At 39.1% G+C, this 11,190-nt stretch overlaps 1 protein-coding gene across 1 annotated transcript in view; it reads left to right on the forward strand.

Moving 5' to 3' along the window:
• Positions 1-8,175, forward strand: part of LOC137283586 (glutamate receptor ionotropic, NMDA 2B-like) — a 55,986-nt gene extending 47,811 nt beyond the window's left edge. Inside the window, exons 13-16 of the mRNA XM_067815164.1 lie at positions 1,458-1,639; positions 2,218-2,480; positions 3,819-3,982; positions 5,207-8,175. Coding sequence (XP_067671265.1) covers positions 1,458-1,639; positions 2,218-2,480; positions 3,819-3,982; positions 5,207-5,468 — 871 coding nt within the window. The 3' untranslated portion in view covers positions 5,469-8,175. The remainder of the gene's footprint in view (positions 1-1,457; positions 1,640-2,217; positions 2,481-3,818; positions 3,983-5,206) is intronic.
• Positions 8,176-11,190: the final 3,015 nt, after the last annotated feature.

Here is an 11,190-nt window from a genome sequence, read left to right on the forward strand (position 1 = left end):
ACAACTGTACCTTTAATCCTCAGAAACGGCGTTCTACTGAAAAGTCACATCCCATAAAATACGATACAGGTCACAGTGCTATCGCCGTATAGAATACCTGGTTTTTTCTTTGGCCATTAAAATTGGAAACTTTCGACTTTTACATTTGAATTTTATGATCTGTTGTTAAGGATACTTCTGGAAGCCAGTTTTTGCTTTGGAAGATTTCAAAAGTTTACTTGAATCGTAATGGGCAAATAGACTCCACAGCCTATCCTGATGTTCAAATGAAGCTTAAGTAAGCAATTGGCAGCATTGGGGATGGGTTAGCCGTACCGTTAGCCGTTGAGAATACTTGTGCGTGGTTGGTCATTACTCATCAGAGGGATAATAGCCTTGGACTGATCTTCTCGAATTGTTTGAAGAACACTTTTGTCTGCAGCATTACGATACTCGGCTGACTGCAGGAGCTTCGTTTCAAATAGCGGAACCTGTGCGCCGCATTAGCTCTTGGCATGTTTGCCGATGACATGGAATGTTTTGTAGCTAAACGGAAATTGATTACAACTTAATGGCTAGCTGTTGCACTGTCCATCTATTTGCAGCAATTGAACTTCACACCATCAAACAATGCACATTACGCTATTGTGCACGGTGACTCACGGTACTGGGTATATTATCGCCTGACATGCTCTGTTGCACTGACTGACCCTCCATTTCAGTACTGGCTGTAGTTCTACATTTGTACATTGAGTTATTTTATCATGCTATCGTAATCGAAAAAACCCCACCAAATAGTTGGTCGCCAAAATGGATGAATTCGGGTTTCCATAAGACAACTTTCCCTTCCTGTCGAGGAATATCCCAAACGGCTCCAGGTTTTTTTTGTCTTTTCCGTTCTCATCGTTTTTGTGTAGAATCATGATTGCTCCGTTTTACCAGGATACGATTCTTTATCAGAAATTGTAGGTTCAATCTTACATCATTCAATGCGTCAGTAAAGTATTCAGCAAGTGTAAAGGACACGTGCAGGAAATATGAAAATATGATGTTACAGAGACAAGATATGATGTCCAATGCAATTCCCGATTTTGACTTTCACAGGAATTCTTTCAGGTGAACAAGTGACTATACCTTTGCAACCATACACGCCTCTCAACCCGATTATTGTCACAACTAGTATATTATGCTGAAAGGTAGTTTTAATCCAGATTGCCGTGTTGGTCGTACACAAAATGTCCAATCAAAACTTTACCTGTAATGCAAATGTGGTAATGCTTCTGGGTAAATATATTGTTGATGATTGTTCGCCTGAGGGGATGTAATCTCTGATTTATGGCTGTCACTGAGCTCTGGTTAGGATTTCGAAGAAAAAGTACAAGGGGTTGCCTACTGTGTACAAACGTCCACAAACCTACCTCACGTACAAGGAGCAGGAACGGTGTTCATGTCTCACAGACTCAACTTTCGCTCTTCAGACAGCTCCATGCCTTCATCTATGATGCGACTGTGTTGGAGTATCTGGCTGGACAGGACGAGAAGTGTAGCCTCATCACCGTGGGGAAGTGGGGAGCTATGACAGGGTATGGAGTTGCTTTTCCCAGGGGGTCCGAGTGGATCGACAAGGTTAATGGTGTCATACTTCGACTGACACAGAAAGGTGTGTATTTTAACGTCACTAAAATGTCGTACTTCGACTGACACAGAAAGGTGTGTATTTTAATGCGACTAAAATGAATTCCGGCAGAAGTAAGCGCAGGAATGGTGGGCGTGGTACATGAAACAATTATGTCATTTGAACCCATTTCAAACAGTCAGTACATTACTTTATAATGGACAAAGGCCAATTATGCTTTTATACTGATATACTTATACACAAAAAACTTTCAGCTTAATTTCACATATCTAAGATATGAATGCATAATTATTCTCATCAAGGAGAATATCAAATATGCTGTTATATTGGAAAGTGATTTGATGTATACACATGCAGAAGTAATTATTCCATTTCCATGCCATTCTTAGCCTTACATTTTTAATCTTTATCCTATTTAATCTTAAAGTGTCTATTGTTTAACAACATGCTTGTGTGATTAATTCCTGCCAGATTCCTTTCACAGGTTTGTGAATTATATATGGACAAACCGGATTTAATGCAGTTAAAAGCACTAGGAAAGTAAGACTTCGATAAGTATTGAAGTTGTTGATTAGAGAAAGTTTTTGAATTATATTTTGTAGGCGAGATGGAACGACTTCAGAAGTTCTGGTTGTCTGGAGCGTGTCATAACAACAAGAAAAAGGATCCTAATTCAAACGGCTTTGGCCAGGGGGCCAAGAGTTCCTATCTGGGCATCAGAAACTTCACCAGCGCTTTTATATTTCTGGCTGGCGGTATTGCCTTGGGAGTCATCTTGGTAGTCTTGGAACATCTGTACTTCCGCTTTGGTCGGAATAAACTCAAGGAATGGGACAAACGTGGCTGCTGTGCCCTTGTCAGTCTAGTGAGTTTCATATGATATTGGCTTGTGGAATCTTGACTTTTTGTCCGTCTTGTGGTTTCATATGATACCGTTTGCTTACAAGTTTAACGTGCCCATGACAGTCTAGTGAGTTACATATGCTATTGGTTTCTTTGCTAATGAAATGTGCCTTTATCGGTCATATGGTTTCACATGATACTCGCAAGTTGAATATGCCTTTGTCAGTTTAGTGAGTTACATATATATTTGTTTCTTTGCCTATGGAATGTGCATTTGTTGGTGTAGTGGTTTCATATGGCACCGTTTGCTGTCGACTGAACCTGCCCTTGTAAATACAATGACTATCAGAGTGTTTCGTGGACAAGTAGAATGTGCATTTGCAGGTGGTGTGAATTTCTTGACATACTGGTTTGTTTTGTTGTTGAAAGTGTCCTTACCAATCTGGTCTGTTGCATATGAGATGTTTGTATTCCAGTTGAATTTACCTTTGCCAGCCTCGTTAATGTGATACGATACTGCGTGGCTGTCAGTTTAATGTACATTCCGCGAACCGTACAAATTAGCTGTCTCAACATAAACTTAAATTAACGCAACATTTCCTTGACTTCTTTTACGCACATACATTTATGTGCTACATGCTGGTAGTATGAACTGATAAGATCAGTATACACGTCAAGTTCACTTCGCCTACTCTGATATATATATATATATCGTCCAAGAGACAGCGACAAAATGACATCCTCATAATTGAAAATAGTGTGACTGACGTGAGAATCAATGGAGCGAACATCGGGTGCCATAACTGATTTTCAGTACTCTGTGTAAAGAAATGAGATATATTTGACTGGTTAGTTTCTACCGTTGACATTTTCAAATGCCATGACGCTCACTGTGAAGTGGTATTGTGAAGTGGTATTAGCTTGGATGAGAATGACCGACTAAAGCTTTCTTCTGTGTGGTTTTCATTTGATTATTTCAACTTAAGCGATCCGTTGTTTTGTTATGATATGTACTTAGTTTCGTAAATAACTGGCAGTATAGACCGCATTTAAGGAAGAAATATAACAAGTTCTGAGTTAAAAGCACTTTGTTGAGTTCATAGTCTCTATAACTGCTATTATTTTGCTATTACAACATATCTATATCACTGGAATCGCAAGCAATTTACCCCGTAAGAACAGGCTTGCACAGTGTTGGTAATGGCACCGTGAGAATGCTCAGTTCTTGAAGGTCTTGGGAAAGTGGAAGGCTAGTAATGAAGCTGCGCTACACATGTCTCCATCGATAAAGGTTTGGTTCAAATTTAAATCTTGACATTAGCAGTATCGATTACTTAAATTTACAAATAACTGTCCACAGAGCATGGGACGATCTCTCACATTCAAACAGTATGTGACCAAGGCCATTGACGCTCACAAAAGACATCGCTGCACAGACAGAACATGCCAGGCCCAGTTTTGGGAGGTACAACATGAACTGGATGCAGCATTGGGAAAGGTGGACAAACTACAGACACTAATTTCGTAAGTTGCTATAGAAACCTGCGTCACTGCCTAAGTTTCTTTTTCCTATGGTAGCTTATAGAATTTTAATAGTTTGTGTAATGTGAGCATTCAATGTAACAGGCGAAATTCACATCGTCTGTGGATTGTATGAATTAATAGAGGAAAAAGTTTTATAGAAAGCATTTAGAGCAGAATCATATATAAAAGAAACATTGGACAGAACCGGTGGTGATAGTCATGACAGTTTCCATTGTGTCTTGTTTTGTTATCTGAAATACCTTGATTCCTAATTACTTAATATCAATATTGCATAAACATTGTGCCACTTTTGTCTGTTCAATACCTGGCAATAATACTCCGTCCCATCGTTAAACGCCCGATTCTCACATTGAACGCCTGGGTTCGATTGCTCACATGGCCTAATGCGGCGTAAAAATATATCCCAAAATATAAGCAACACTCGGGACACTCAAAACGGTTGAGTTCGTTTTTAGAATCCATGCTTTGGCATAACGAACACTTAAACAAACGGTTACACATTGACGTATATATGTTTCTATCAGATTATTTCCTTTAACAGGAAGATTTCAATATTTAGTGGGTGACCAGTGCTTATATTCTTGACTACCCGACTCATTTCACACACGAATATTATACAGGAACGGGAAGTTCTAGTATAATAAGCTCTTGTCACGATCCCCTTGAGAAAATGCCATACATAGAATAGTATGTAGATCGTCTAGACTGCATAATTCTATTTCATCAGGTCAAACCGGTTCTTGGTGTGAATATTACATTGTAATACGTTAATGAACCATCCCTTAGAGACAGCTGACACTTGATAATGCGTTGTCTACATGAAATGTGACTTTAGAAAACCTATTTGTATACTCCATATGACCAACTTAGTCTCGTTATTTTAAGAGTCATACAGCGACTATAACTACTCGTAACTACAGTGAATGAGTGAATATTGTTTTATGGCACCTCTTGAAATGTTCCGGCAATATCACGGTGGGGAACACCAGAAATGGACTTCACACACAGTACCCATGTGGGGCATCGGACCCGGGTCTTCAGCGTGACGAGCGGACGCTTGTGTACCCATTTGTGTATATTTTCTGTATATATATATACATATATACAATATTCTGTACACATCACACACACACACACACACACACACACACACACACACAACCGAATAATAATCTTTATCTCTGTATGTTTTTGAATCCATAGACATTTAAAACAACAGACAGAAGATAGATGTGTTTGGAGATTTGAGTCAGAAGATACTCGAAACCGAAGTCCGGCCAAGACGAACACTCCATTGCCAGAGAATGCCGAGGAAATACACGTTGAAGGTGCATCTGAACAAAAGCCAAGGCGTCGTCAAGATGAGGCAGACACAAAAGGAAGTGACGTCACACAGGTTGAGAAGGTTAGGGACGAACTGATGAAGCTTCTTCAGGATGAATGCGAGCGAGAGAGCGTCATATGAATTCCATTGGGTTGAAATGTTGATACGATAGCTGACATTCCTGTTGGTTGTCTCATACCTCTCTTCAAAGGAGCTTCTGCATGCATATTGTATCCAGTTGCATCCAGGGACAATCAAATGTTACATCACATGGACATAAGAAAGCTCAAATGACAATATACCAACATGAAATGTTTAAATAATACAATGTCTTCCAGTCAATAAAGCCTACGTCTTTTAACATGATGTATCTGGCAATGTTCCCATAGAAACTTTGTTTAGTTTGTGAAACGATAACATGTGGACATGGAAATCGTCTGGCATTTGGATATAAGACAATGGCACCTTGGTTTATTTAAGGTTTAGTTTACTTTGCTTCCCGCTTCCGATGTTTAACACAAGCATTTACAAGGACAGCGCAATAACATTGGGGACAACCTTGACGATTCCATGTCAATGACGAACACTCAGCTCCACATTTCTTTGTCCCTTTAAATGGGTATCTGTTATTCTTGTCAAGGTATGGGAACATGAAAATGAATCCGTGCACGAACACTGTTTTCGTTTGTTTATTTTTAAACAACGCTGTGTTGACTAACCAACTCTCCATTTCAAGACTCGTGTCCCTGTCGTAAACGCCAGAGAACCAAAGCGGAGATAGACGTCAAACGTCATTGCACATTGCACAGAATAAACTACAGAGACTACAGGAAAAGCCTTAATATTCCCATATCAAGGGAATCATTAAAGTTGAATTTTTATTATCGTCTAAAACGCAGAATTGACATTGGATGATGTATATTTTGCTTATATATTGAAAGCAGAAGCTTTGCATGTTTCCAGAGTGTTAAGACAATGATTTTGTGGCATCATCGACAAACTTGCACAAGCCACAGTAGGAAACAGAGTTGTAGTTTCATTTAGCCGTGCCGAAGCTCAATAGAAGTGATCGCGCTCCTTATAGTACTTTTTGTCAATAGAATCCAATGCAATAATGCTTGTCAGAGCTTCCTCAATGTACATGAATCATTGTGCTTCAGATTCATGATGTTTTTGCATTTGCGAAACAGTTGTATTTTCATGAAGAGACGCTGGCATTGATTGGTGCCCACAGTTTGTATATAAAATATTGCGTCTCCTTGTATGAGTGCATTTGTATGTACGTGTCTTCTTGTATGATGGCACCTTTGTTAATGAGTGTTATCTTTAGGAATGGATCACTATACCTGCCTGGTATTCATGTACGTTTGTGCTCGGTTTAAAGCCAAGTGTCCAGTGTCCGACGGGACGTAGTACGTTCAGGCAAACACCCTTTGTGTCGAAGTGTAAGGTGTATATTTCGAGTTACATGAGTTTCGACGAAACCTGAAAATTATGACTACATAATTTATGCGTAAGGCCAAGCTCTTACTTTGAGACAACCATACGTTCGACACAAGTGTTTGACTGTAAGTTATATTATTTCCTCTATAACTGTAGAATATATTTGTTGCTTATAACAAGACTGGAAACAAATATTTCATGTTTTGGGTATGTGGTAAGATGGATTCCTGTTCAATGTTGGACAATGTAAGTTTTTAATGTTCTTCGTACACCTATTTTTCACTATACTGGTATTGTCACTGTACTGGTTAGTTTGAATACATTCAATTGTTGTCCCTTCCACGTCATACGTGTAATTGTTTACAACTTCTTAAACAAGTGTGTCTGTATACAATGTATTGTGTTCATTTTTGGTAAATGGAGCATGACTGTTTTTTATATGGAGTTTTGTTTCTCCGGACCGAGAGCTGAAATGACCGGTGCCTACCTTATTCTACTCTTGATTATTCCATTATTCTTTTCACAAATATGATTACCGAATGTTCTTAATTTTCAATGAATGTTGTAACATAGAACGTAAAAAGAAAAACACCTTAAGTAGGCTTCGTAACATAGGTAGTTCAACAGCAGACATTTCAAAGCATTAATTTGCTATCTTACGATTGTAAGATCTAGTTTCGTTTGTTCCATATTTTAGTATCCTAAATCTAGACATCATCAAAGCTACACCACACCATTGAAGACGTTTAAGCGGATTATATCGTGATGCAAGTATCACCACATGTGGCATTAAATGGCAAACTAATGTTTTCACGCTGGCGTCCCTCTCCGCAGGGAAAAATCTGACGTTGAGGGAGATAGAAGCAATGCGTATATGGCAGGTCGTTATACCAAAACATATAGTGGGTCCAGCATCAGTTGAATATCATTTAAATTCAAAATTACGCAGACTTAAGACTGCAAAACACACACACACATACAGAGAGATATAGAGAGAGACACACACACAGACAGACAGACACAAACACAGACACACACGCACACACGTAAATATAAATGTGAATGTTATTATCTATAAGGTCGTTTTTTTCTTGACAGATGGATAATTATTATTTGATGAATATTCTTTCACACATCATTGGTATCCGCGGACGTTAACTCGGGCTGGTATATAGTTACGAAAAGCGAAAGTAGAAAACAATGCATTATCAAAAAATCATGATCACACATTAAAAGGCTTTATTACCAAATGTCTGTATATACCTTGCGATTTCTTCCTTTGATGGCCCGTAATTAGAAGTTTACCTGTAGCTATCAGATACATGGACATGTCGTTGATCTGCCTGACGAACATGTTCTTTTTTACAGAAGCCATTCCGTGAAATAAAATGTATTGAAAGTTGTATGCCGTTGTTTTTGTGGTGACGAATTGTGACTTCTGCATGGGAGAGTACTCAGTCGAACATAGGTATTGGTGATTGTCTCCCTTACACTAACTGGGGACATGTGGTAGATTTGCGTGAGGAGAGATGTACAATAACATTGATTTAGAAAAAATCGGCTGGACATAGCTAGATTATCAATATTTTCCTGCATTTATAACATTATATAAATCTGTTTTGTTAAAGCTTGCTCTTTAAATTATTCTGGCATTTCTGTATTTCATGTTCTAAGATTTGCAGTGAAATCAAAACAAAAATGCAGTTTAGTTACCATTTGTGAACAATGTGAATTGAGATGAAGGTAAAGTGTATATGATGTTCATAAAGCTAAACTTGCACATGAACACTACTAAATTAGAGTGACTGATCAGTGAATGAGTTTACTTTTACTTGAGTCTGCACTAGACAATCCAGTGATCAACAGCATGAGCATCGATCTGCTCAATTGGGAACCGATGGCATGAGCCAACCAAGTCAGCGAGCCTGACTACCCGATGACCGTTAGTAGCCTCGTGCGACAAGCAGAGTCGCCGTAAGAATAGGTTGCTGGAGGCCTACTCTACCGCGGACCTTCATGGGTCACTAAATTGGACATAATGTACACATTACCCACTATGGGTCACCGGAATGAGGCCGCATGGTTCCAGAGATACAAGAGTGTACCTTATGTACCTCCATGGTACCATTAAGGTGACCCAACAAAACAACCTACTAAAATAATTTCAAGCATAAACTGTATTTTCACTGCAAAGGAATGTTGATCAACCCTTTGTAGAAAATAATCAAACGCGACAAAGAACACTTTCATGATCATGACAGCAGAGTTCATTATACGATTCCAACAATATCATGTTTCAGTATATGTAACGATATATAATTACGTATATGTGTGTGTATGTATGTCTGTATGTCTGTATGTATGTATGTATGTATGTGTGTGTGTGTGTGTGTGTGTGTGTGTGTGTGTGTGTGCAGAATCGACGGTGCGTGCGAAATGTGAACTAGTATTCAAGCGTATCTGTAAATGGAAATGTGTGCGTGTATGTGTTTGTGTGTTTATGCGTCTGCTTTATAGTGCTAGCTCAATAAGATACCATCTCGCAGCGGAAGTGGATACCACACTCGGACACATTACTCTTACTCCGGGCAAAAGGGTTTTTATTTAATTCCCCTAATTAGAAAGGACAGGTTTTGCAACACGTTTAACCTTTTAACGTCTTATGGCATGCCCTGGTCAGGGATCAAATCATCAGCCATATGCCCTCCAGTCAGGAGCTCTTTCTTCCACATCTCACATGGGGGTCCTTAGTCAAGGTTGTGTTGAGAACACAAGCGTTAGGTATTATGTTCAGTCAACATTGCAGACAGACATCTGAGTTTTGGAAATCACGTCAACATGAGCTTTGTTTCTCGGGGACGCATCGGGTTTGGTAATTCATGCCGTCGGCAATCCTGAAAAACAGATTTACTGGAGACCCTAAAACAACTGCATAGAATACAATACCTTATGTTTTTCCGTAGGCGCTTCCTGAAACCTGACGCCACATACCGCGAAATGCAGCGCAGAAGAGCAGACATATCTAGACGATGTGTAACCTGGGATAAGATAAACATGCTCTTTCTCATTTTATAAACAGTTATCTCACCGTCTATCTCAGATAAAATCTGAAATTCCTTCTTGGCACGAACCTTCTCATGGCTATGCCTGTGTTTAACAAATGTCATCATATCAATTCCTCCTCAGACCCGTCAAACTCAAACTTCATCTTTTCCTGCGGCCGTCTTCTCAACTATATAAATGCTGCAAACACTTTAGAAGTTTTAAGCAGTCAATTGTCCGATTCCGACGGCATCAGGAACATGTGTTCATACATGAACATCGTACAGTGATGACGTCAGTTGTTCGTGAAAAATCAGTTTACCATGATACCTGTTACAAAGACATGTAAAGCTTGCAGATGGTTCATCAAGTCATGGAGACATGTGGCACATACCAAAATGTGAATCGCATCGGACATCTTTTGGTTAATTGATGCGCCACACATGGAAACAATCACCACATATATGCCATTCAACGTCCGTAATCCACACTAAGGTTTTTAATGCTGGAGCCTTAGTTACAAACCTTAGAGGAAGAGTTGAATGCAGAATACATACTATGTATATCATCTAAACCGTTTGTGTGTCACTTGACATGTTCTATGCAGATATCTACCACATTCCGAAATCTGAGGTCTTTAATACCGAAGCACTGAGTTTTAGGAAACGTTTAAGGAAGTCTGAGAATGAAGCTAACAATTCCAACACAGCATACGTTCGGGTCATCGGATACTTCTGATATGGTCCACAGTATTTGTACTTGGGTGTCGATGACTGCTAAAGGTGAAACAAAACCGAAGTAAGAGATGTAGATAATTGCACTGTACGATATTAACGCATGTCCTTCTCAATCACTTAAAACGTTCCAGGCCAAACTTGGCGGCAGCTGAAGAAGCAGCGAATGACAACGTATGATGAGTCACATGTCCCGTGGAACACTCATTTGGGAAAAGCAACTTATATCAAAGTTATTTACAATTATAAGTTGTTAACATCAGACACTAAGCGCATGACTACAACAGGCACAGTGTATTATTTCACACTGCATGCACATTTCGGACTTTTCAGAAACCAACATGCTTGTATAATCTCAAATATACAATAATACAGTTTCTCGTATTTCCTAAGTCGATACGAAAGCTGTTGATAGATACACTGCTTGAGTGAACAGCTCTAGTTAGTATACAGTGTAATCATTTTCAGTTATGCTTCCATATGTGTAACAAGCAATTAAGAATTTTTAACGTTGGGCCATAGGTTCTAAAGCAAATGTGCATCAAATTGATGTCCAGAGTGTTTTAGGTTATCCGTTCCAGTAACTCTCAATGGATATTTTTCGTATCTCGATGCCATATTTACAGGACTGATTTACAGCACTG

This window comes from Haliotis asinina, chromosome 5 (assembly GCF_037392515.1).
Source record: "Haliotis asinina isolate JCU_RB_2024 chromosome 5, JCU_Hal_asi_v2, whole genome shotgun sequence".
Lineage (NCBI taxonomy): Eukaryota > Metazoa > Mollusca > Gastropoda > Lepetellida > Haliotidae > Haliotis > Haliotis asinina.